Genomic DNA, 27569 nt, shown 5'->3' with positions numbered 1-27569 from the left:
GATTCCCTGGGAACACACATGCTGAAACGTCAGTATAAGTAGATGATATCTGCTTTTGCATTGCAAAACAAACACACTAACAAAAGAGACTGAAAGCAGAGATGATGAATAATACAGCACATTTGACCCGCCGCTCAGCACTTGCTTTCAACATTAATCTTCTGTGGCGAAGCTTTTGAACAATAAACCAGCAGGTGTTTGAAGATGTCATGCTGATGGAACAAAGTCATATAAATCATATGAAGTGTTAACAGATATAGTATACAATAAACATGAGGTCTTCGGTAATTGCATTGTTAGACTTGATTTATTTTCCCTGTTCTTACATGGAAATGGCATTAAATAAATAAAAGGTAAAAAACAACATGACAAACCCAACATGAAGACATTTGGCACATTTGTTATATGTTAACAAAGCACCATCTCTATAGATTTGTATAAATGTATATTACCCAAGTAGTGAAGTATTTTTATACATAAAAACAGGTTTAAATAGACAAGATATGATTAATGAGTTACTAATAAAATTTCAAAAATAATTAAAGACAAAGGAATAAATTGAATATACATGTTTCATAAAGTGGCACAAACCACAATAAGTGCATAAGACGTTTAGTGTTCAAGGTGTACACAAGGTTATCAACCAAAACAAAATGTTACCAATGAAGTAGGCAAGTTTGAAATCCCATTTAGACCTATGCACATGAAATACTCATCAGAAAGTCATTTGTTCAAGCAGGACCACGGTGGTCCTTTTCATGTACGGATCCATTAAACTGCTAGCTAGACCTAAAGGGTTCACTTCTTTCAAGTGACCTCCATACGCATCCTTTTGACGCCTTTCATTAAAGTGAAAAAGAAAGGAAATGAAAAGAGCCCTACTACACTCATTAGTGTCCATTACCAAGATCCCTCCAGCACCGAGTGCAATATGAGACTCATATCCTCACCCCAAGACCTAAAAAAAACCTTCATAATGCTCAAATTTTTGCCATTCCCAATAGGGTAAACACCTCACTAATTTAGTGCTTTTATAACCTAAGTCTCCAACCATGATACGTGGAATGGGAGGTGTCACTGTAAACAAATCACAAAATAAATAACAACAATCATATTATTTCAATAGGTTTTTAAAAATTACATGTTAATTCACTGTTAAACATGATGTGTGTAGTTTCTGTACCATTAGCCCCTCCAGATATTTTGGCTGCATTCGAAATCGCAAACTTCCCAACTGTATAGTAGGCAAACGAAGTAGTGTGTCCGAATTCACAGTATTCATAAAACAGTACGCCAATAGTGCCTGGATGACGCCCGGATTACATCCACACTACACACATTTTTACTATCTAGAACATAGTTTTGTAATTGTTACCAAGTAATTACTTAATCAAAAGAATCACCTATTTAGAGAGTATGCGATTTTGGATGCAGTCCTTATCTGCCATGAGCCACACAGAAATATAAATCTGCCCCAAAATCACGCCATTGGCTCATGCAATTTTGCTATTTAGGGGTGGTTGGGATGCTCAAAGGAACAGAGCAATGTTCTTAGAGCAATTTAGTGCAGTAAGGTCTGGAGGTTCACTAGCACCTCACAGCAAAACTTTATGGACAAGGTCGGAGGAATTAGTTTCGACAAATTTCACACAATGTCGCTACATAACAGAGCAATGACCATTACCCCTGCAACCTGAGGATAAGTGCCTACCACAAAACTCCTAACTTGCTCCTTAAGAAGACAACCCTCTGAATACCAGCCTTGAGCTTGAAATAAAACGAAATAAAAGAGATAGTTCATTTACTCACCCTCATTATGGGATTTTTTTTCTGCAGAACAAAAAAGGAGATACTTTAGAAAATGTTAATGCGGCTCTATTTTACACAAGTGGATAGAAACCAGTTGTTTGTGATGGAAAAATATGAGATGTAAAGAAAAGTTAAATTCAATGCTTTGGTGTTCATCTGCAAAACTTTTGTGCTCCCACAGGAAAAATTTTATTCGCTTGAAAAACTTTTGCGTTCCCAGAGAAACAATATGTTCACTTGCAAAACTTTTGAAGAAACTTTACGCTTCTTTTGGACACCTTAAAAAACTTTGCACTTACTTGCAAAACATTCTCCCAAGAAACTTTACATTCACTTGTATTAGCACTGAAATACAGTATAGTTTTTTTCCTCCCACTTCATATTATTTCCACATATTATCATATTATTACATAGTCTTGTGAGTGATCACAAAAGCATTGATATGTAATTTTTTCTTCCCATCTCATATTTCTTCCTATCATGTCCTAAATACTAATGTTCCACAAGAAAAAAAAAAAGGTCAAACAGATTTGAAAAAACATGAGGGTAAATAAATGAGGATTGAATTTTCATTTTTGGGTGAATCATACCTTTAAATAAAAGCTTATAATGCCAATAGTGACAAATTCAGTGGTAAATCTGTGTGGAGTAATGAACTCCTCGAGTAAAAATAGTAGACTGTTCTACATTTGATGTCAAAAAAAAAAAAACACAAAACAAAAACAAAATCAAAATCTGAGAATCTAGATTTCAAACTAGAATTTAGAATCTGAACAAAAAAAGAAACCAGTGTCATCATCTCCTACTTATTCTCTAGATGACAGGACCCATTTTGTTAAATTGAGGCAGTCAAGATCACGGCTTTAGAACTGTCACTGGTAACCAACTGCAGTGTCTCTCAAATTCTCCAATGAAGAGTTTCATTTCCTAATAGAGAGAGCCCCGGCCTCAGCCTGAAGACATTTCAAAAGCCTGCCAGGTGTAATATGATAGAAAGCACTCAGCCTGCAAGTGGTCCACCTGCTGATGCACACAAATGAGAATTCCTGCGTGCTGCTAAAACCAACTGGTCACAAAAGCAGGTCTTAAAAGCAACTTCCATTTAATGGCACAGAATAATTTAAGGCGTGATGGCAGAGCAGGTCGACGCAATGAGGAATCTGTAATGCATCCAAAATTGATTCATAATGCCATAATTTAATTTTGAATAAATCTAATATAGTGTTGCAGCTGACAAAAATTCCTCAATAAAATCAACTCTTGGCATATGATCTATTTTTCTTGTGTGGATCTCAAACTGGGGATCTCTAGAGGAATGTATTAATGTACAGTATCCCTTAGATTTGTTTTTTAAATTTGAAATTGAGAAGAAATCAATTCCCTTTCAATGCCCAACTTGTGGGCACCAATTAAAAAGGTTTACCCAACAATGAAAATTCTGTCATTCCAAACCCGTATCATTGTCTTTCTTTTGTGGAACACAAAATGAAAAATGTTCTTTTACATATAATAAAACTGAATGGATTTGGAATGAGTGTGAGCAAATGCTGACAGAATTTATTTTGGGGTAAACTATTCCTTTGAAAATTGAATGTGCAAACAAGCATTGCATACCCTTAAGAAATGATGAAAAAGTTGAAAATATTACCCAATTTCAAAATTTCACTCCAAAACTATCACAAAAAATGCAACATACGAGTTAAATAGTTCAAATCGATGAACTACGAAAACTATCCTGAGTCAATCTCGGTCCAAACCACCAAACCATTAGATCCCTGACCAGAACATTATATATTAGTTCTAAATGTTTGCATTAGATAAATGAACAGTGTGTCTGACACACTTGACAAGGTCCAAGATCAGGAGAGTTTAAATGGCACTGAACGTGGCCCCCAATGACACAGATTTGCTCATCATGAGCGGTACATGTGAGGGTCCCGCACCCTCTACAGCCTCTTCACCAATCAAACCCTGTCTGTGCAGATTCAGGATGGAGTCAGCAATGATGCGGGCGGTTTTCTTCTGGTAGCCCCCTGACGTCACCATAAGGATGGGGATTCCTCGTCGCCGGGCTGCCCTGAAGATGATCTCATCTCTCTTTATGATACCCTGAAAGACGGGAGAGAATATTTTAGTATTATTCAGTGTTAAACATGGCTTCATATGTAATGAGTAATTTTTAGCAAAATATCAATCTGAAATTTGTTTAAAAAATGCCACATGTGAGAAGTTTCAAATGAATTGGTTCAAATAGCTAAGCTAATGTATTTGGTGTCTTTCTTTAGAGTTAAGTAAAATAGGTTTACTGGTTTATTTTCCAACTTGAGCATAAAAAAGGTTTTTGCTTAAAACAAGAAAAAAAGTCAAAAATTATCTGAAAACAAGTCTTAATGTGTAATGCACTTTTTTCTTAAGTTAATATTGTTTCACAGATTATTTAAATTTAGGTAACACTTTAGTATAGGGACCAATTCTCACTATTAACTAGTTGCTTATTAGCATGCCTATTAATAACATATTGGCCGTTTATAAATACAGTACTTATAAAGCACATATTCTGCATGACCATATTCTACATCCTTAATCCTACCCAATACCTAAACTTAACAACTACCTAACTAACTAGTAATAAGAAGCAAATCAAATTAGTAGTTTATAGAGGAAATAGTTGTAGTTAATGCTTGTTAATAGCAAGAATTGGACTCGCTATTATAGCGAGATGCTATGATTAAGAAAATGCTTTTTGCAGAGTATAAAATTTTACATAAACATTTAATAATGAAAATTCAATAATGTGCAAGTGAAATACAAAAAGTACATAAACTTGCTGATAGCATTTGATTTATGAGGCATAATAGGTCACAATGGCATAGGGTAACCTCATGTGCAGGCATATCAAACACTGTCACCATTAATACACTATATGATATATGATTTTAATAAAAAGTCTTTCTTCTAATCTCCCTCCAAATCTTCAAAATGAAGACGTTTTTCCCACGTCTGTCCACGTTTGTCCCACGTTTTTCTGCCCATTCATTCTGAATAATTGATACAGAAGTTTATTGACCAGGCTAGAAAACCCTGCCGAGTTGAAGCAGTGCGTCTCAGATCTGATATGGTGGACTGAAAGAAAGAATGAGTGACAGCTGTACCTGTGGGGATATAGCCAGCCCTCCAAGAGGGTCTCCATCAAGAATGTCCGTGCCTGCATTGTATATGATGATGTCAGGCCGTATTTCATTCAGCGCCCCTTCTGAATGGAGCTCCACTTTCTGTAGATATTCCATGTCTTCTGTGCCCCATTCCAGCTCCACTTTTCGTTTAATCGCCCCTGAAGTCAAAAATGAAGACCAAATTAGGCTTTCATCACCTTAACTGCAGACGAAGACAAAGGGAGGTAAAATGTCAGCAAACAGAATAGATAACAGCAATTCAGAGCAGTTACACTCAAATACTGGACAAAGAAACCTATTAAAATAACCTATTAAAAGGGTTAGTTCACCCAAAAATGCACACCCTGTTCCAAAAGTCATATGACTTTTTATTTTCCTGTATGACTTTCTGCTTTCTTCAATACTATGAAAGTAAATGGGGACCAGGTTAGGCCAAATGTCTTTTGTGCTATATTCTAAGTCTAAAATCATATAATAGCTTTTTAAAATATAAGTCATTAGTCAATTAAAACTGCTTGATATAATTGGTTACCATTCACTTTCACTGTATGTAAAAGAGCAGCCACGACAGTCTGCAATAAATATTTACTTTTGTGTTCCACACAAGAAATACCCACAAACTATTTAAAAGATACAGGTATGAGGGTGAGTAAATTACAGATTTTTTTAAGTTGCACCCGTTTAAAAAAAAATAATACATCTTTCTAAAATCTGGGGGGAATGCCACTAAGGATTTTTATGGCTTTCTTTTCTCACCAAATTTGCTGTGGATGTAGCTGAAAAGAATTAACTATTTACTTTAAAAAGGTAAAAACTAAAGCAAGATGTTCTTTTGTTTATTTAAGCCTGGTTTAAAGGCAAATAGAGCACAATACCTTGCCTTCTCTGAGGCTTTTAAGACCTAATTAGTCTCTTGTGCCTTTCCAGGCAGAGTCAGAAAACAGTGGTACGTTTTCTTTTGAATATACTGAGAAGTCACAGAGGGAAAATGGTTTAGAAAAAAAAAAAACGAATGAACATTTTAAGGAAAGTAAGGCCATGTAAAACTTATCATGAGAAGCCAGGATGTGCCTTCAATAGAGCGAGGGGAAGGTTAAGTCAGAATATTATACGTTTATAAAACCTTATGTTCAGCTGGTTACGGTATGTAAATGCATTAATGAAATCATCTCAGGTTTGACAAGTTGTCGCACAGTGTGCATTGAAGCTGAACAGAACAGCAATATTTCTGTCACTCCTACTCAAATGTTTGACAGAGCGAGTTAAAAGAGTGCAGATAACGGATGCGTTAATTGACGAAGATTATAATGTGACCATATCGTGCCAGTTGAAGCGTGTTGTCAGTCATTCCTTCAAACCACTGTGGGCTGTATCTTTGATATCCAACATATCAATCAAAACATTTCCTGAAGGAAATATCAGTGCATGCAAGGCAGAAAAAGAAGACCAATCACCATTCAGTATGCAAAAGACAATGACATTGTGACGAGAGGGGCGGGGCCGAGAGCCGTGGGAATGGAGCGAGCGACCACTCACCGGTCTCGAGTCCCACGGAGGAGCTCCGGAAGCATAACAGGAGGAGTGACGACAGTGTTGGACGAGAGAGGACCAGGCCTGGATTTTATTTTGTGTTTTGTGTGCGGCAGTTGTCCGCGAGGGGCTGCCGCTTTACTTTCATTTTGTGTTTGTTTATTTTATTAAAGTGTTTAAATGTTCGCCGGTTCCCGCCTCCTCCTTCCCATGACTACGAACTTTGTTACAGACATCAACGGTCAATTAGAATTTGAATACTGTATCATTGTAAGCCAAGGCTTTCAAATGTTAAGATATATGTACAATAAATGATGCCCCAAAATAATAAAATAACTGGCATGTAGATGTGAGAAAATATTTGTATCAGAAGCAATGTTTAAGAAGGTACACATAGAAAAACAAATATTTTCACAAAGAAGGGTGTTAAGGTAACACTAGAAATGTGTATGATAAAAATAAAATACAAGCATACAGTACATAAGTAAGTATAGTAGCATGAGGGTTGCAGGACACTGCCCCCTGTAGGAGAGCGAAATCTCTAACCGTCAGAAGGGTGACATGCATTCTTTCATTTCCTTTCATCTGCCTTCACATACTGATGCCATTATTTGAGAGTGTGTGTAGGCGTGAATTTGTATAGATATGCAAATAAAAAAGCAAGTCCAGGCTAAATTAGTCAGATAACCATGATCCAAATCGCTTCAGCTTCTCGTATCACTGTGGGACAGGATATCTTTACATAATCAGGATCACTTCAAATCCCCATTTACACACTCAAATGCACATTATCTCACTCTTTGCATATCCATCTCCTGGATAGATGTGGCGATTATAGACATCCATTATGTAAACGCGTCTGTCTTCCAGGAAATCCCGCTCGTGGCCGTTTCCCTGCAATATGCATCAAAGAGCAAATGTAAGTTCATATTATGTGGATTCCTGGTTTTGGACTATTAACTACAACTAAGATTAATGTTGCAGCTGGTTTCACTTACTACAGTGAATTAAATATATTTAATAAATATATGGTCTAGTGGTTAACACAAAAATGATTGGTGATTTTAGGAGAAAATCTGCTGAACTCTACATAATGGATTTTAACACAGCCAAATGTGTTACAATGAGCTGAAATTACTATATTAAATAAGAATATTCAATAAGTCAGCATGCAAAGAATAATAAGGGTTCAAATCTGTGAAAATCTGCAGAACTCAGTGGGTGAAATCCCAGCTTAAATGCTGCACAAAAGCATATTTTGTCATCTTGTTTTCCATTAAAAAAAACATATACATCCTCAAAACAAAGAATAAACCATAAAACAAGTGTGTTTCTTGGAAAGTAAAAATGTGTTCAAATTTAAACAATAATTACAAAATAATTGTATTATTAATTTGTTAATAATATTATAATCTTCCTTCAACACATTATCAAAATGAACAAAAAAAATCACCCCGTGTCAATTCCACCCTTAATAATAATAATGATTATAATTATAATAATAATAATACGGCAGTAAAAGACAAATTTTCATTAGAAAGCTCTTCAGGTAAAATTAATAAACTTAATCTTGCTTCAAGAAAATTATCTTTTTAAAATTATTTTTTGGAATTTTGTAGAAAAACAACAAAAATGATTTTTGCATCCCTTTTGGCATATCCATGTATCCCATGGAGACAGACGGCAGGAAATTTTGGGTAAAGATATGTATTTCACAACTTGTATTTCATGTATTTTACAAAACTGTTCACTCACTCAGCTCACAAAAATCTCGAAACAGCTTCTCAACAATAGTTACTACAATACAGTGTATTGCATGTGTCCAATGCGAGTGCAACTGCTTTTGTTTTTGAAATAGAGCATGACTGACAGCGAGAGATGCGAAGATGAGCTTTTCCGTAGCTCTCCTCTGCTAAGTGTTGAGCTCTGTATTCTGAAGACATAACATTTCCATCTCTCTTCATTCCATCCTCCTCATCTGTCACGTACAGCGTCTGGCTATTGTCACTTTTAATTTAAAACTGCTGCAAGGCCCACAACTCATGTGTACAACTCCAGCCTCTTATTCCAAAACAGTCCTGTCTCTCTGCTCAAAGCAACCGTTAGCCAATTACGAGACTATGAACCACGCGTTAGGGACACGTTCACATTCTCCTGTCTGCACCATCTGTGCACTCAAGCAGCAAAACCTTGCTGCTGGCAAAAAGATATCCATGTAACAATTTTGAGTTTGGTCCTCTGAAATCTAACAGGCAGCTTACATTAATAATATATACAGGAGTGATTACTGAACATGCAGCAGCCCTTAAGTTGCACTGATGGTCTCTAGTAGAGGTGAACTGTTACAGAACGGTAATATTATCTAATGCGCCAATGCTATTATAAGACCAGAGGACGGAAGGTACAGTATTTCTGCATCAGAGATCAAGTCTGCAATCACCTCGGAACTGGAACGCCCAACAGCTTGTTTACTAATATAAGCACATGCTGGAAAGGTCAGATGGACCATTTCATTGTTGTCATGTAGATTCATCCTCTTTAGTTCTCTACAGGCAGTTAAAGAGGTGATAGAGATGCTGTCTGGATATATGAAGATATTACGTTATCATGAACTATAAAAACAGAATCAGAAAGATGCTAAGAGATGCTGGGATTATTTTGTAAATCCCCATATTCATATTGACTGATAAATGCTGCAGCAAAATAAGGCCTGGAGGAAGGTCTTGAGATGAGTGGGAAATTGATGTCTGATGAATTACAGACTGTGACCTGGTGAATATTACGCAAGTCCAGTGTAACGTCTCCCCTCTCGTTATTTTTACAGCCGTTAAACCCAGCTGAGACAGCGCTTTCAGGCACATTTATATGCCAACATGAAGATTCCCACCTTTGTTCTGCTTGTGGTCCTCCATGAATTATTCACCCGGCAATGGTATTGATCTGATCTTGTTGGCTTAGTCGATGAGCAAAAGACTATAATTACAATCAAGCCACACTTAAAAATGCTTATGCCAGTTTTATGTGCTACTGTAGCACCAAAATTATCAGGAACAACAACTCCTGGGTCCGTGAGAACTTAATTAATAGGCTGGGCTAATTAGCAGAGGAGTAGACTCATTAGGAAGGAGTGCAATAAACTGCACATTTAAGGGAAACATGTTGATTCACACTAATTAAAGGAAGGATATGATGTCGCTGAACGAACGCGACCCATGGCTCGAAAGCAGCTGAGCTTTTATTATGCCTTAGTCGACCGCTTCCGCTCCTTCCGGTCGTGCGTATGTGGGGAAAAAAGCAGCGCTGTTTTATCATACTAGATACATTTGAAAGTTATGTTATAATGCTACTCTGTGCGGTCGTCACCGGTCTATTAAAACGCACAACATATTAAAGCGTCTTTGGTGTTTCCATGTTTTCTACAAAACAAAACCGGAAATCGAGGGGTTATGATGTCATTGGCAGGTGACACAATGACACTATGGACACGGTCCGTGTCACTAGTTAAAATTGCTTATTTCTCTGGATTTAAACATTCTTCGAAACATTTGGGATAATGTAAGTACACAAGTCAGCAAAATATATAACACTGTTCTAGTGGTTTTTGGATATTTTAATAAAAAAATCTTACATATTGTGCCTTTAAGGCAAGTATTCGACTGAAATGGCTGGCTGATATAATGACTATCGTTTAAAAGTTTGGGGTCATTAATATATATTTTTTAAAGAAATGTATACTTTTATTTAACAAGGAATCATTAAATTAATCAAAAGTGATACATCTTTAACTTATAATGCAACAATTTAATCCACTAAAAATGTTAAGCAGTACAACAGTTTTCAACATAGATGATAATAAGAAATGTTTCTTAAGCACCAAATCAGCATATTACAATGAGCAGAATGAAAATTCAGCTTTGCCATCATATTAATAACTACATTTTAAAATATATTTAAATATAAAACAATTATTTTAAATTGTAAAAATAATTTACAGTATTATTGTTTTTATTGTATTTTTCATCAAATAAATGCAGACTTGGTGAGCAAGATAATTCTTTCAAAAACCCCAAACTTATATATGCAATTTAATTATAGCAATCAATAAATAAATAAATACATAAATAAATAAATAACAAATATATATGTATATATATATATAATAAACAAATAAATAAGTAAATAAATAATAAACAAATTGTGAATTATTAATTGACAGATCTGCAACTAACAAACTTTTGCTTATCGGCAAGAGGGTGACAGTCTTAAAACAGCCAAATATCATCTGATTTAACATCCTATAGCAGATATATATAAGTTTATCACTAATTAAGACAACAACTGTGATCACAATTATCATTATAATAATAAAAAAAAATAAAAAAAACTCAATTGTGGTTCAATATGAACATCTCTACACCTACTCTGCTCGATTGTAAGAAAGGGACAGGGTTCAAGCAGACTAAAAATAAAGGGACAGGGTTCCGGCACACAGTACCAGAGAGAAGTCATTTTACTAGAAGATCAAGTTATGACATGATTTTAATAAAAAAATAATGAGGTAAAATAAAATGAAACAGCCATGGTTCACCATAACATATCAAAACTGATGGAAAATTTTCAGTTCATTTCATTTTTTTCAGCAAAGATCTTTCACTATAGGTGACATATATTTTGCTGTCTTGATTCAAATTATCTTGAAAAACTATAAAGCACCAATATTAACTCACTGAAAACCTGAAACATAAAGAATTACGGATGTCTCAGAAGTGATGAGTGTGACAGCTGTAATCTGAAACTCTTTGCAGCTGATTGCCCATTCAGAGCTCTGCTTCTTAATTCAACTCTTTACCTCAGAGTCCTTGGTTGTGAGACAACTCTCTTTTTTCATTCTGTTATCTCATCAAGCACTTCCTTGTCTCTTTCGCTTCATCCAGCTCTCCTCTCGCTCGGGTGACCATGACGTCAAACCAAATATTTTCTGCTCACCTTCACAATCCCCAATGTCCACAGAGAGAAGCTAGGTCACAATGAACATGCATTCTCACAAGTGCTTGCTTAGCTGCTTTGGTGTTAATTAGTTTGTAAGTCAGCCTATAAACACACTTGTGACCAAGCAAATATCAAGATGATAAGCATAAATCAATGACTGGCATATGGCTGATATCCATGTGAAGTCTACACTCTTGGTTAAGGATCATAAAACTTGTAATTTAGTGAGAATGATTAAAGAAGGGTCATATTTTATTAATGAGTGGGATAATTTACCATCTCAGCACTGCATTGGATATGACATATTCTACTGCTGCTAAGACCAACAGAGTGGCTTCTTACGATATTCATATCTGGTCTCTAAAGGGGTCATATCATGCAAAATTATTTTTTCTGGATCTACAGAAACTACAGAAAAAGCCATTACCTCATTACACACTATAAGAGCATGTACAATATCATAACACACTTGACAGCCCAAAAAAGTAGCATTTCTATCATTGAGTAGTGATTGCCATGGCAATCATCCTAATGACACACTCAACAGCCAACACTAACGGAGTCATGACAACAAAAGAAAGCATGTTTCAGCTGCAGAAGAGTCAAAGCTGTTGCATATAAGTAATCAGAGTGCAGAGTTATTGATTTCGCCTCCAAAAAGGGGGTATTATCTCGTCTACGGCGTCAATTCCATTGACTGACAGAGTGCAGATGGAAAAGGACTGCTCACCTGATGGGCATCTAGATCGATGATGGTGGCCCTGGCAACTCCTTCCACCCTCTCAAAGAGAAACTGCAGAGGGAAACACACAAGGGAGGCAGTTAGAATGTGCCTGACAGAGGAACAAATTGCAGAGATGTTTGTGGATCTCATGACATGGCAACAATCTGAGAGGGGAATGAATGTGGAAAAAAGAAATCAATTGATGAGTTTCAGTAAAAAGATGGTACAGAGATGCCAAATATGATATCTGTACCCATGAGTCTGTGCAGGATGGTTTAATAAAACTCAGAGGCTGGATTGTAAATGGTTTAATGACATGTTTATGTAAGTAATCCTCTTATCTTTAGTCAGTTTATTTCTTAAATAGAATAAAATTATATTATTTCTTAACAATACCAAACGGCAACTATACTGAATATGATAAGCAAATCCACAACCCAAAAATGCTCATTTACAAAGTAAAAATGTTATCCAATAACAACAGCAGGTGAATAAGAGTGGTAAAGTTACAGTAGTAAAACAACACTATATTTGATCATTTGGAGATGATTGACTTCCGCATGTAATTCAAAAAACTCCACCGACTACTGTATATGCATTTAAAGACTATTTTCAAAATCAAAATTCATTTAGTTTAAATATATGGCATTATTTTTAATATTTATTAATAAAAATATATTTTTAAGTGAATTTGGATAAAAAGAGTTGAGTAAAATAACTATTCACTCAGCAATATTAGATTTTGACATTGGTCATCATAATTTCAGTCAGCAACTGGTCAAAGATTTAAACTGTTTAACTGCCATGTTATTCATAATTCATTCACATTATTTACAACTGTTTTAGATGACTAATACATTTCTTATAGAGGCCCATTTTGCAATCTCTAATGTTTTGATGCAAACATCTCACCTTGATCGCTAGTGTGATGTCAGCGTAGGCACAAAAACCTCCTCCTTTGTCACTGGAGCAGTGGTGGAAGCCTCCTCCTGCATAAAGCAGAATAGAGCCTTAAAAACAGCTCAGTGCATAAAAATGGCACCTGTATTCCACTGCCACCAGAAGATTTCCATCTGAATGTTCCCACAAAATGTGGGTGATTGAAAGACTAGTTTTTATTTAGGATCGTATTTATACATTCAGGCAACAGATCCGATCTGTCCTCCCATGACCTGCCACATTTAGCCTCATTAAATGACTTTGCACTCCGGAAACTCCTCTATGGGAGGGGGTTGGTTGCTGATTAGCATTTATTGCTTATTCACACGACCCCGCTTGCTGATTCACACCTTTCAATTACTGTGCAACACCCTCCAGAGAACAACGCGCGCATTTGAATGAATAGTCGTCGGTTGTCTATTAATGTTTAGCAATGCAGAGGCAAAGAGTGGCTCTGTTTCTCAGCGGTAAGAAGGAAATGGCTGAGCTAGCAGGAGCCACGCTTTTTCTCCCACTTTCTTCAGAAACGAGGATGTGAATAGAATAGTGAATGCATTGATACATAGCCATCTTTGGGGAATTTTGAAAGTTACCAAGAGAACAACCCTGTTACATCTTAATATTAAAGAGTCTAGGGCTACCAGTGGAACATGACTATTTTAAAAATATATTTTAAATAATAATAAAAATATTATTTATTTTATGTAATTATAACATATTCTTTGCTCTTTTTTCCATTTTTTCCCCACTCAATGTCAGTTGAACGCTGACAAAATTAGAGGGAATTTGTTGTGACTATGTAATATCAGGACGTTTGAGAATCACTACTTTAAATGATCAATAGTTTGTCTGAGATGGAATCAAATATGCAGGGAACACAGCAAATCCATAAGCCACAGTAAAATGCACTTATTCTCTTGGCAATTGTTTTTCGAGTGATGATCGGGAACATTAGAGAAAGAACTCACCCACATTTATTGCCCATCCTCGATCCATTGCCAGCTTTCCAGCCTAGGTAAGAAAAAAAGAGAGAGAGAGAACACTTTACTTTCATGGTTTCATTTTCCAGCTGGCATTTTCCCCTATCAAGTCATCAATAAATGAACAGAAAAACAGAAATCTGTTCATATGCTGGATAAATCAAAAGCAGAGTAACTTGGCGCTAAAGCTGAGGGAGGATACAACATTATCTGAACTTCTTTCATCTCTGATTATAAATCCTTTCAACTTCACACAGAAGTTCTGTGCATATATGGTCTGCTAATGGTTTAGGAGGGGTTTTGTGCAGCTTTTTACAGAGCCTGTGCATTTCTAATATTTAAATTCACTCTGTATAGTCATTTATTTTAGTTGTTAATGCTTTCCTCATATATTCTTTCCTTTATTCACATATCTGTTTCCTATCTTAGTTTTGCATTTCTGTTATTATGAACATAAGGGAGATCCAATCTATCGAACACATTTAATGGCAGAGGAATCAACGTCTTTAAAATAGTGCTTATATCACAGCAAGGGTCTTGTCTATCACAGATAAGACCATCTTCCATGAGTGGCGCATTCCAATGAGTTTTGCAATAAAAAGAAAACCTGATGCTGCTTTGTTGAAATAATAATCAGATTTTCACTCGTCTTTCAAAATGAGACCAGATCGTGTTTTCTTTTATCATTTCTTCTTGTCAAAAGTAATTTAGCTGCCTCCATGAGTCTTTGGAAGCTCTGAGTACTTAGCACTGCAGTACCATTCAGAGTGGTATAGCCTTAAATAGGTTATGTTGAGGGACATTTTTCATAAATAGTGTATTTTTTGTTTTTTTATTCCTGATATATATATATATATATATATATATACACTGTGTGTGTGTGTGTGTGTATATATATATATATATATATATATATATATATATATATATATATATATATATATATATATATATATATATATATATATATATATATATATATATATATATATATATATATATATATATATATATATATATATATACACACATATACACACACACACTACCACTGAGGTCATTAAGGTTTTTTAATGTTTAGAAAAGAAGCCTCTAATGTTTACCAAGGCTGTATTTATTTAATAAAAATCAAGTAAAAACAGCCATTTGGTGAAATATTGTTAACATTTTAAAATGACAATTTTCTATTTTAATGTTTTAAAATGTAATTTATTACTGTGATGGCAAAGCTAAATTTTTGCAGCCATTACACCAGTCTTTAGTGTCACATGATCCTACAGAAATCATTCTAATACGCTGATTTGGTGCTCAAGAAACATGTATCATCTTTTTACAAACATCTATTAAAGACCTTTTACAAATACAAACAACGAAATATAAAGTAGAAACTATACAATATTATTTCTGATTTGTGTTGCTTATCTATTATAAATTTGTATTATTTCACACTCTGAGATACCAACTAATGATAATTTTAGACCCGTTTAACTGTATCTAGAATTGATATACAGCCCAGTACACTCATGACACTCTCCTCTGAGTGCATTTAAAGCTACTTTCAGTCACTCATGAAGTAGAGTGCTAAACTGAGAGGAGAGCTCCACACATATACGAACACACACACAGTGCTCTTGAGCTCAATCCCTTGGCTGCAGCCAGTGCATGGCTTTGCATAAGGAGAAGGTTATCAGTGAGGCTAGAGCCCCGAGCGGCTCCTAGAAGGCACAGCTCAGCTCAACTCAGCTCTATCTTTCCTTTTTAACTTTCTCCCACACTCCCTCTCCTCAGAGTTTCTACTGATAGGGGATCCATCAGTAAAACTGAATCAAAATGATTTGAGTCTGCAATCATTTCAATCAATTCAAGGGCCAGAGTGCATATAAATTTACTCATGAGTAATATTTTATTCAAAGCATCCAGTGCTCTCAATGAAACAGAAAAGGCAACATGGAAAAAGTCTATATAGGCCTCAACAAAATATGGATTTTTGGGCCAGTAGTTCACATTCAGTTCAGCTGATATATATATATATATATATATATATATACACAGAAATGGAGAAAAGTGCACCAAAGCTGCATTTGTTTGATCAAAATACACTAAATACAGCAATATTGTGTAATATTATTACAATTTAAAAACTGTTTTAGATTTAAATACACACTACTTTAAAATGTCCATTATTCCTGTAATAGCAAAAACTAATTTTCAGCAGCCATTTTAAATGTATTTTTAAATAAATATTTCATGCCAGCTATAATGTATCCCTGTTGTTTAGATTTTTGCTGGAATATGATGAAATACATTGCAAAACAATATTGATTTATTTATACCAATATTTTCCAACTGATGCAAAGACTATCACAAGTCACTTGCACACTTTGACAAATCCCCACCTGTGTTTCATTTCACTCCCTAGACCCCTAAGCAGTGTATAAGTATACAGTAAACACTAGGGTTGCACGATAAATCGCATGCGATTTATCGTGCAGCCCTAGTAAACACAAATCTACGAAACATTGAAACACTGATGACTCAGTTTCCTGGGACACCATTAGAATTCACTCATTCACACTGGTTCTGGGCCATGCTTATTTTTAAATGTATCCTCTTCAGAATCTAAACAGGGCTCATATCAGTGTAATTTCTAGTCGAACTACCTAAATGACATCACGACCGCTCTGAGTGAAAAGCTTCAATTTATACAAACATCCACCGCCACATTCTGCATCTCTAAACTCAAGCTCGACCGGCCTATTTGTAACTGAAGTAGTGCTATTAAAGCAAAGACAAGTGTGCACATCTGATCTCATTCATAATCATCACATTAAGACTCTGATAATAAACAAATCCACAACAACAGAACAGAGATTAATGATACGAGTCTGCCCATTATGATAATTCCTCCTAAACGCCCACAATTACACAGCGGATGTTGTCTAACCTTGAACTTCCTTGCTCACTACCTAAGACGGGGACGGCCCGCACATACTCCCATGTTCCCCGAACCAGAACTACAGCTCCATCCAGCCTGTCGTCTGCTGACTGAAATGGCAGTCAATTAGCAGGCCGTGAGAGGGGCTCAATGGGAGGTGTAATTATGTTCTCGGGCTGAGAGGGACGTGTGGAGCACACTCATCGCGAGTTCGTCTGCCGCGCAGTGCAGTCTGTCAGAGCGCAGATGCACTGTGGAGAACACCTGGCATACCGCAAAGTAATTTACTGCAGTCTTTTACATCACTGGAATAACAGGGAGGATAGATGGTACTGCTGCTAGAAGATTGACACCAATGTGCCTTAAAGGAATTTCCTGGGTTCGGCTCAATCAACAGCCTTTTTGGAATAATGTTGATTACCATAAAAATTCATTTCGGCTTGTCCATCCTTTTCTTTAAAAAGCAAAAAAATCTGGGTTACAGTCACAGTGAGGCACTAACAATAAAGGTGAATGAGGCCAATCTGTAAACATTAAAACATTGCTTTAATAGTATAGCCACAAGGAGTAAACAATATGGGTGTTAACATGATTTTATTATGAAAAAATTGCCTGCTAAGTAGCATTTAATTGTACAACTTTAGTCAAGTTTTAACAGAATTTTTTTTTATGTTAATTGCCTATATACAATTATAAGCTTCATATTTCTGCTTTTAAATCCTTCTTTGTAAGCGCTTCACTGTAACCTCTATGTTTGCTTTTTTAAAGTTTTTTTTTTACAAGTAAAAATTATTTAGGTGGTAATATAGTCCACATAATGCCCAGGTGCTTCAATTGTTTGGGAAAACATGCCATTAAATATATTTTTGCTGTGCATTTACACAGTCTCTATTGCTTCAACAAGTTTAGAATCTGTTCGAATCAGTGAATCATTTTTAAAGGAATTGGTTTAGTTGTTCTGAAGTTTCAAAAAGACTCACCCTGTCATTACATCTTCCTAAGAAAATGTAAATCTCAATTACTACTATTATTATAGATAAATACTGTGATACACTCTTCTTGGTAGAAATACCAAATGGTCTTGTAAGTAGTAGCAATTCTCAGTTGTGTTCTCATTGTGTGCTTATTGCTTAAGTTTAAGCAAATAAAATATTTAAATACAACAATTTAACCATCAGAAAGCATTTCCTACAGAGAAAACTGTCATGGGCTGAAGTGCGCAAACATCCAAGCAGGTTAAGATCCAAAAACAGATACCTCCTTTGAGAAATAAAACACTGAAAATTCATAAGCAATTAAAGTAGCACTCTCAGCCTTTATTTTTTGTTTCTCTGCTTAACTCCCAAGCAGAAAAGCAGAAAGTAATGTATCTGCTTCTATGATAGCTTCAAAAGAGGCTGTTAGTGTTAATTTGGTTGTGTTACCTGTGAGAAACTCCTCCGAGCGTCTCTATCACAGATGTTCAGAGCCTTTCCTACCGGCTGTTCCTCCCCAGGTTATTTCAACTTATGCCAATGAGAGGCCCAAACTAGGCCCTCACAAACAACTTTCTGTCACCAAATGTTCCCATTTCCTAGCAAAACTTTGAACAATACTCCATGGAGCTGGAGCCTGAGCGAGATGATGACTCACTGTATTACATTCTCCGAGCAGTATAACACCTGGTGTTGTACAAAACCTACTGAAAAAATCCTAAAGCAATGTGTACACCATTTCTATTAAAATGTATCTGTGCTACTTACTTGCAGCATAAACAGAGCATTAGGAATAAAACCCTGTTAGAGCTTGTAGAATCTTAAGACCTACAGAAACACATGAGATGGATAAACTGAAGGATTTTCTTTTGACTTTCTATTTGATATGTAAAGATGTGTAATCTATCAAAACCCTATTTGTATTGTACTGATACAAAGTCTTGCTGTTGGACAATAAAATGAAATTGGGCAGCTATAAAACTTTAAAATCCTGAAATATTTTTTTTCCTTTTGATTCTTACAAATTAATTTTATGCTTTTCTGATCATAATAGTCCCACTGGGAACTATGTTTTCTTTTAAAATAGAAAAGGTCTCACAGTTGTAGCTTGAAAGTCTTTATTATAAAGCCACAGTCTTTTCCAAAGACCTTTTTCAGGCATATGCCGAATTCACTAAAAATCTCATTTTATATTATGTTGGGATGATTCTTGTTGCCAGACTGTAGATTGGGATTTTAAAAATTATCATTCGAATTCTTTAAGATTTATTTTTATGAGAGAAATTACAATTGGAATAATATGAACACATGAGCTGACCACCTAAATCTCCTGAGGACAAGAGGCTTTGACATGATAACATGATAATTATGATATGAAACTGTTCAATAAATCTGAATCCATATGCCACCCCACTGTACAAAAAAAGTTCAGTATGAATTCATTTCATTTCATTCGTTTTAATCTCCACATATACATTTCTGGGTAAAATAGATACTTGAAACCTACCATAATGGTTCCTCCCGTTTGTGTTCGCAAAGGTTTTAGAACTTTGCGCTGTACCAGGAAGTTGGGCAGGAACAGGACAGGTGGGATTTCTGTGATGGTGGCAACCACCAGCGACCACTGAGTGGGAAGAAATCACATGCACATTTTTTCAAGGTAAGCGATCATGCTACTCTGGGTCTAAATTACAATTACTATGCCTTCTAAATTATAATTAACAAATATTGTGACATTATTTCTTTTTGGATATTGTGAAAAAAAATGGATACTGTAAATACCAGAAATCAAAACAGAAAGCTATAGGGGGGGTGATGGTGGATTGTACAATACATCAGGTTTCCAATCTTGCTCTGGGAGTGAAAAATAGTTGATGCAGGGGGTAAAATTTAGTGGAAATGCAAACTGGTGGCAAAATGTTAAAGCAGGATAAATAGACTACACTAATATATATTACAGAGTGAAAAAGTGTGAAGCAAAAGATTCGGTCACAGTAGAACTCAGATACCTCTCTGGAGCCCTCCAAGATAGCGTTCTGCATGCATTAAGGGAAAGAGAGAATACATACACAGAGCCGATTTAAAGGGTGACCAAGTAGCTGAACGATAAGCCTTCATAAGTGAGCAGAGAGCAGTGGGACTCAGCTACAGTACAAGCGACAACTGACGCAACACATGCATCACCAAATATAGATTCAGGAAATCGAACGCCTAATTTAAAGGAATAAGTTCACCCCAAATTAAAACTGTCATGTATTTACTCACCCTCATGTGATTCTAGGTGCATTTCCATGAACCCAAAATGAGACATTCTGAAGAATCTTCACAGTTCTCTTACACAACGAATGTCTTAAAATGCCACAATGCATTACGCCATTCATTCTAGCTAAAGATGGATAAAAATATCGATTTTCTGATTAATCGTGATCTTCATTACAGCAAGCTCGATCTGCAGCATTCCCGTATCGCTTTTCAGCAGCAACGTGTCTGTACTGAATCCCCAGTACCAAGGCAAAGACAATTGAATTTGATACGATAAAAAAAGGGCCATACGCCGTAAAACAGCAAGAAATAACTTTTTTTTTTCTTTTGTTCTCACGGCTCGCACAGTTAACATACAATTCAACAGTAGATTTCACGAACAAATGACTTCTCTTCTTATTAGCGAATTTAGTGAACAACACCGCACAACCAGTGTAGTCCGATTCATGACCCCATGACTCTTCTGAGCTGGTTCTTTTTAGTGAATTACAAAATACAACTCAATTCAGGAAAAAAAAATTATTCTTTTAAAGAGGTTCTTTTTAGTGAATAAAACAAACAACACAACCATCATAATCTGATTCACAAACAAATGACTCAAAAGCATACAGTGTAACTAGTATAGTTTGATTCATGAACAAATGACTCAATGAGCCAATGCCTTTAATCAATCATTCAATAGAACAACTTTTTGATGCTCTTTCATCGGAAGTCTATAACTGAAGGGTTAATATCATTTTAAAATAATTTCATACATGTTGTTATAACAGTTGTACGCAACAAAGTATTTAAAGTTTACTTCGGCATTCACACTTGACAGCAGTTTTTGGTAGAGTTGATTATTATACAGCTCACAGTTCTGGAACAACACAAGGATGAGTAAATAATTACAGAATTTTCATTTATGTGTGAACTGCTCCTTTAAATTTTCCTCACTGTGCAGAATGCATGATGGGGCAGCTGACTCATGGGTGCTTTAGAGCCTCTTGGCAGACTGCAATCTTTGCAGAAGACTGCGAACTGATTGATTTGGATTGAAATAAAGGCCTGCTTGGAGTAATCCAGTGCAATTTGCTATTGTACACTTCCTCTGTGCATCACTGGCTCATTCCTGGTGAGATGAAATGAGAAGTCTAGATGTCTTTTTGATAAAGTAGGGAATGTCCGCACAGTCATAATGGGGCTATAATAGATTCAAATTGATTCTTCTTTTGGCACTGATCTCCTAGAAGGTCTACAACAAGTAAATTTGCAGTTTATTGCAAGCCGGTTTGAGGTAAAGGACAAACCAATTAGAAAATCAGAATGTGGCTTTTATAATTGGCTATTTGTATTGCTTATAGTAACCTTTTGCCATCAGTATATGGAGTTATGGGTGCTAGAAAAAGAAGTGATAACACAGGACATGGGCACAGCAGACACTGCATCTCTACCTTGAGTCTGTTCAGGTAACGTGTGGTGTGAACCACAAGAAGATCCGCCTCACTGGCCTCCCGGGCTAGAACAATGATCTCATCAGTGATGAACTGCTCCTCTGGAAACAAATCAATGTATCATATGAAAGCAACAACGAATGTGAACACAAATATCTGACAGTCGAATAAAAATACATGGTGAGCTGTAGAAGCTCAGCACATTTTCAACTGTTAAGTGAACTAATGAGGAAAAAAAGCTTGCGCTGCTGACTAGTTTATCTGAAGAGTTGCCAGAGTTACACTTTGCCCCTGACCTTGCAGCAGCAGCTGAGAAGCCAACATCCTCTTGCTCCTGTTCCCGAGGGGAGTTCAGCTTCCCTCATTATCGCTGCCTCACTGATTGCTCCTCTCTCTATCCTTCTCTACATCCCTCCACCTATACCTCCCCACCATCCTCCATTCCTGCACTGACTTGCAGCTCTTTGATTCCCCAATTCTTTTTATATCATATATATTTTATAGATCACCTTACACACTGGTTAGAGTGCCAGCCTGGCAAACTCCACCTGCAGTTGTGCTGCACACCTTTTAAGAAGCGAATGACCTTGCCCCATTTGCCAGCGTCAAAGGGATGCAGCTTTTCCAAACCCATGAAGGTGATGTTGTACTCTGGGGAATAGACAATAGGCAGGCATGTCGCAGGGACCTCTGCGTAAAGTTCAGTTTGGTGAGAACTGTGGAAAGATGAATATGTAATGTAAATAATCATGCTTGTGTGCAGCATATAAGAGAGTGTAAACGGTAATTGTATCAGTGTCGGGAGTTATTTTGCAATAACAGTAATTTGAATGTACATTCTCCTTCATTTCACATTACAAATGTGGAAAAATTACAGCACGTAAACTTTTGAAAACAATACCTACCCTTTCTTTCCTCCCGAATCTTCTTTTTTTGACATTGTGGCCACAGCATACCAATTTTCAGCTTGAAACACATCAAATAACAGCATTAGTGGAAAATAGTCACTATCTGTGTGGCACTGTTTTTCTGTGAGGACTGTAAATTAAGCATATCCTGCGTTTTATGGTAGTCATTCATATACAGATACCCTATATTATAATGCTATTATTGTTGCTAATAATGTACATACATTGTTATTTGTTTACGTTTAGTATTATCAAACTTATCCTTGACGTTCGCAATAGCAAAAACTACAGATCCCAGATTGCCTTGCCTGTTTTGCGCAGGCGCGCTAGTAATTTGGAAGACGCAACTGTGCAGGAAATATTTTCTCCGGATAAACAAAATGGACATAACGCGACGTGCAAAATACTCGTTGAAAGATACAGCCGGACCCAACTTCACAAAGGCATTTTGTTTTTGACTTGCTTGGAAAAAAAATTCGTTGTAAATGTGAAATCGGCACGACTCACCTGCTAGCCATTTTATATTTCTCTTATTTCTACGGTGAAATTATTCGTCGTCTAGGCGTTTTTTTTATTAGTAACAGAACACTTGTAACAATCCTCTTAATGGATAGTATTGTTGTTTCTCTTAAACTTTTGCAGACAAGAGGATTGTGCGCATATTTAATCGTCTGCTTGTAGTTCCTCCCTTCCTGAAGGGCAGCGGCGCTCCTTACGCACGCGTCTCTTACTACGTCATACTGACAACAATGCTGAACTCTTAATTTATCAAATTTGTTTTTGTAAGAGTTAAACTGAGATGAATACGGACAACATAAATTCATTATTCAACACTAATCCATGAATAATATTCATTCAAATGACGTTGGTATAAAAGATCATGTAAGACAGTATTTTGTGCGTTTTCCAGGGCATCAAAGGGTGAACCAAGGCAGGACAAAAATTGGTTATTGTACAAAATAAATAAAAAAAAAGCATTGATTATTAATCCTATTAGAATAATATTTTTAAAATAGTAATGATATAGTTTAATGACAGGAAGTTGACCTTTGAACAGCTCACATCAACAAGACATGGGAAGTGTGTTCTCCTCCTTACAAGACTATTTAATGCTTAGTTGCACTTTTATAACTCAGTTTTTTTTTTCTCAGAATAGACCTGCAACCCTCCAGCTGAGGATCTCTATAAGCCAATCCAGCTGAGGACCACAAAACGTGATGCTGTTATTTAGAAAGGGCCTGTCAGAAAAACGAATAGTCTAATTTTTAATCTATGCATTTGCATTGATGCACATAAGCATAATTTCAATAATTTATGAGAGATGATGAAACTTGTACTTCACCTCATTTATTTCATAGGGTAAACATGTCTCCTAGTTGCTGTCCCCAGAGTTGTAGTTACTAAAAATATCTGTTTGTGTAGCCCTAGTGGAATACTGACGTCATCACCCCCGTCTCAGAGATGAAGTGAAGCTGTATCCCTTACTCACTAGCTGCTTTCTTTCAGCTCATAGTAACCCGTGAGTAAAAAGTACCGTCATCCAGCTGTTACGTAAGATAATACAATAGATAAAAGAGAATAGATGGCAGCGCGTGTGTCCCTGCCCTCATTGCTAGCAGTTTTATCAGTATCCTAATTCTTTCACAGGCTGTGGTAATCTAAAGGCACCCACTGCTAGCATGTAATGTAATGGGTCTTCGCACTCCCCACAAAGTACAGTCTCACTGTGGCTGCTCTTTGAAGCTGAGGCAGCCTATGGCATGGCCTGAGTAGCTTCTTTCTATAATGGAATATTTTTGCATAAATTGAGACTTCAGACTTGTCTGTTTTTTTTATTTGAAGAAACGGAGAGTATAGAAATATCTTCCCCTCTGCAATGAAAACCGACCCGGTCCTTAGGTGAATTTAATTAATACACACATGACCCCATCATAATGCAGCGTGCAAACTGGTTCATCTGCATTTCTCTCTAAAGCTGCACATTTCTGCCCCCATCAAACGGTTCTGTTGGTTATGTGAGACATCCTGTTTAGTCTCTCAAAGAATTCCGTCTCTCTCTCTGCCTCACCTTACAAAGAGTGATGAGTCATTCAAATATGCACATTTTTCACATTGTGCACAGAAGCCAGAATAAAAGTCCTTAAGACTGACTCTCAGTTATAGTCAGAATTCTGCTTTAATAAATTCATTTTAAATAGTGGATTTAGATTAAAGTTTCAGATTCATTCATGGCAAAAACCATATATCCATATCCATGAGAATGGTGTTTCCTAGAAAAGGACCAATAAATAAAATCCGATTAAGCATTCAATAGTGAACAGAAAGCAAATTTTTTCAAATTGTTTGCCTTCTTGAAGGCATATTTCATGCAAAAGGAAGTAAAAAAATAAGAATCAGTATTTACTTACCCTCTTGTGTTTTTTTTTTTAACACAAAAAGAATAGAATGTTTGATTAATCTTTTAATGAATCTTTACACAGCTTTCCATATGACTTTCAGAACACAAAGAACCATAAAAAATAGTTATTATTTTGAGACTGAGTCTTTTAAATCCATATGAATCGGATTGCTATTCACAGGAAATCTTGCCTTGCGCTGGCATGTTGCATTTGGTAATGAAACACAAGAACCAATTTTAGTATGGCATTTTAAAATGTCAATGGCATATCAAATTTAATATAATTTTATTTCCATTCTTCTGAAAGACAGACCAATCGTATGTTAATACATTCAAGAAACAATCAACGAGAAACTTTCTGAAAAGTTAGATTCATTCATTTAAAGTGATACATTGTTATACCAATTTATTACCACATTTCAACAGATGGAAGGTTGCTTCTAATTCTTATAATTGATTATCTTTTGATTTCTAACCAGAGCGTTTGTCAGAGAAGGATGATTGTAAAACATCTGTTGCGCTCTGTTTTGTCATTTTTCAGATGGCTCGCTGGAGGCAAGCAGACACTTCACCTGGCCTCCGATACCCGGTTGATCAGTTTCCATGACGACAGTCAAAGAGAGATGACAGCAACTGTCCATGTTATCATCAGCGGCTTGGTTTTGCAGTGGATGGTCAAGGCTTTGTGCTCCTTTGTTGACTGCAAAGGTGTGGACAAGCCGTTCCGTGGAGCCGCTCACGTTGTTTTCTGAGATACTGCTGCTGCTGCTGTATACCATTCCTCGAGGACTCTCACAGTGAATTATTGCTAAAGGTGACCAAAAAAAGTAATAAGTTTGTGGGAGTGAACTCTGCTCATTTTAAGATCTTTAAAGGAAGTAGGGAATAACTCCCATACCGAGGGCTAGTGCAATTCATCTATCAGGCGACATAAACATCAAAGGTTGCCATCGGTGCTTTGCATGGAATATGAATCCTTTGTTCTCCAGGTTCTGTCTGGAAGCTCTTTGTGACAGAGTTGTGTGATAAATGGCTCTGTTTAAAATGTAGGGTTTGAATGCACCAGGGCTAGGAGGATGATAAAGGAATGTCTTCCTGTACACGTACAGGAATATGATGGCACTGGTCTGAGAATGTTCCTTGGTCTCAGACTCAAGATTAGATCATTGTACTCCACAATCTGACAGCTAAAGAGTTAAAGATCAGCTCGCTATATGTGATTGTCATTCTAGAAGGGCCTGTTGGGATAAAACTATAACATTTCAGCACAGCCGATTGCAGTTCCTGAGAAGTTAGTTTGACCTTGAATGGTTTTGAATAGCAAAACCTAAAATAATCCAGGTTTTGACAATTTATGCTTGGTTAACAGAACCTGTTCTTTGTTTTAAGGCACTGAGGCTTTGTTTGCTAAGGACAGCCAGGGAATAATTAACTATTTTTTTCTACCATTTGTAGAATATACAAATGGATGCTACAAAAATAAACGGGGGTCCGTTGAGGCTTGAGGAAGTAATTATCTTCCGATTATGTCATATAAAGGTGCTAATTATTTTAGACCATGTTATGCTACAGTAGCTTTATTTTCTCTATTACTTGGCTATGCTATGTTATTTTGAAAAGTTTATGGAAGACTCTTTTGGGGATTTGTTTCATGTATGAATTGAGGATACTATGTCAAATATGCTGGTTTTAAATATGTTACCCGTATACATAATTAAAAACTGAGATTAGCATTTTCATCACATTCTGGAGCATGGAAACTATCCTCGATGGGCTTGACCTCATCTTTAAGTAAAAGTACTGTCTCTCTGCCGAGCGAAGGAACACTTTGATTTATGTTGAGCAATACTAAAGGGGATCATGAGATTTTAGATAGAAAGCTCAGCCATCTGCAATCAAATCCTCCCCAAGGTCAACAGTGACAACATGATCCTTAAGTAAACATAGTAAAGAGCAGGTGGGATTTGGCATGCTTTTTTGCCGTTTTGAAAGAGTCTGTTATGTCAACCACAGACACTGAGGGGTGAAATGTTCCTATATATATATATATACACACACACACATCTCAGTGGTGTGTGGTGGTGTTCTGAAGCAAGGAGGCAAAGTCCTCAAAGTTTTTTTTTTCTTTAAAGGGCACCTATTATGCAAAATCCACTTTTACATGGTGTTTGGACATAAATGTGTGTTGACAGTGTGTGAACACAACCACCCTACAATGATAAAAATCCACCCACTCCTCATTTTTTAATCCCCTTTAAACCAAGTCAGTCTCAATAGCTATGTTTCCATCACCCATATTTTAATGCGCATTTTGAAGTATCGCATGAGAAACGAGTGATGGAAACGCCAAATTTTGAATAAAAATCCCTTAATTCGCAAAAAAGTTTTTACGCTCGCTTGAGGTGGTTTTTGACTTGTGCAAAGGGTTGATGCGAATAATGGGAGATGGAAATGCATTTTGCGAATAAATTCCTCCAAGCGCATCAAAAAAGTCATGTGACTTTGCGCTATGGGA

At 36.3% G+C, this 27569-nt stretch overlaps 1 protein-coding gene across 2 annotated transcripts; it reads right to left on the bottom strand.

Moving 5' to 3' along the window:
• Positions 1–2359: 2359 nt before the first annotated feature.
• LOC107727860 (histone deacetylase 11-like) lies at positions 2360–23586 on the bottom strand. 2 transcript variants are annotated; one of them, XM_016537888.1, is made up of 12 exons: positions 23164–23586; positions 22654–22714; positions 22316–22464; positions 21749–21849; positions 20063–20089; positions 19561–19677; positions 14133–14175; positions 13138–13214; positions 12232–12294; positions 7310–7406; positions 4962–5140; positions 2360–3918 (listed from the first exon to the last, which is right to left on the bottom strand). In XM_016537888.1, the coding sequence occupies exons 2-12, from the start codon at positions 22686–22688 to the stop codon at positions 3679–3681; spliced, it is 1128 nt and encodes a 375-aa protein (XP_016393374.1). In that variant the 5' UTR covers positions 22689–22714; positions 23164–23586; the 3' UTR covers positions 2360–3678. The 2 variants fall into 2 exon arrangements, with proteins under 2 accessions (XP_016393374.1, XP_016393375.1); XM_016537889.1 differs by lacking the exon at positions 20063–20089.
• Between the last annotated feature and the right edge of the window lie 3983 nt (positions 23587–27569).

Source organism: Sinocyclocheilus rhinocerous, unplaced genomic scaffold (assembly GCF_001515625.1).
Source record: "Sinocyclocheilus rhinocerous isolate Xijiao unplaced genomic scaffold, SAMN03320098_v1.1 scaffold576, whole genome shotgun sequence".
NCBI lineage: Eukaryota > Metazoa > Chordata > Actinopteri > Cypriniformes > Cyprinidae > Sinocyclocheilus > Sinocyclocheilus rhinocerous.
The sequence above is the reverse complement of the archived record's forward strand: the minus strand, read 5'-3'. Positions and strand labels throughout refer to the sequence as shown.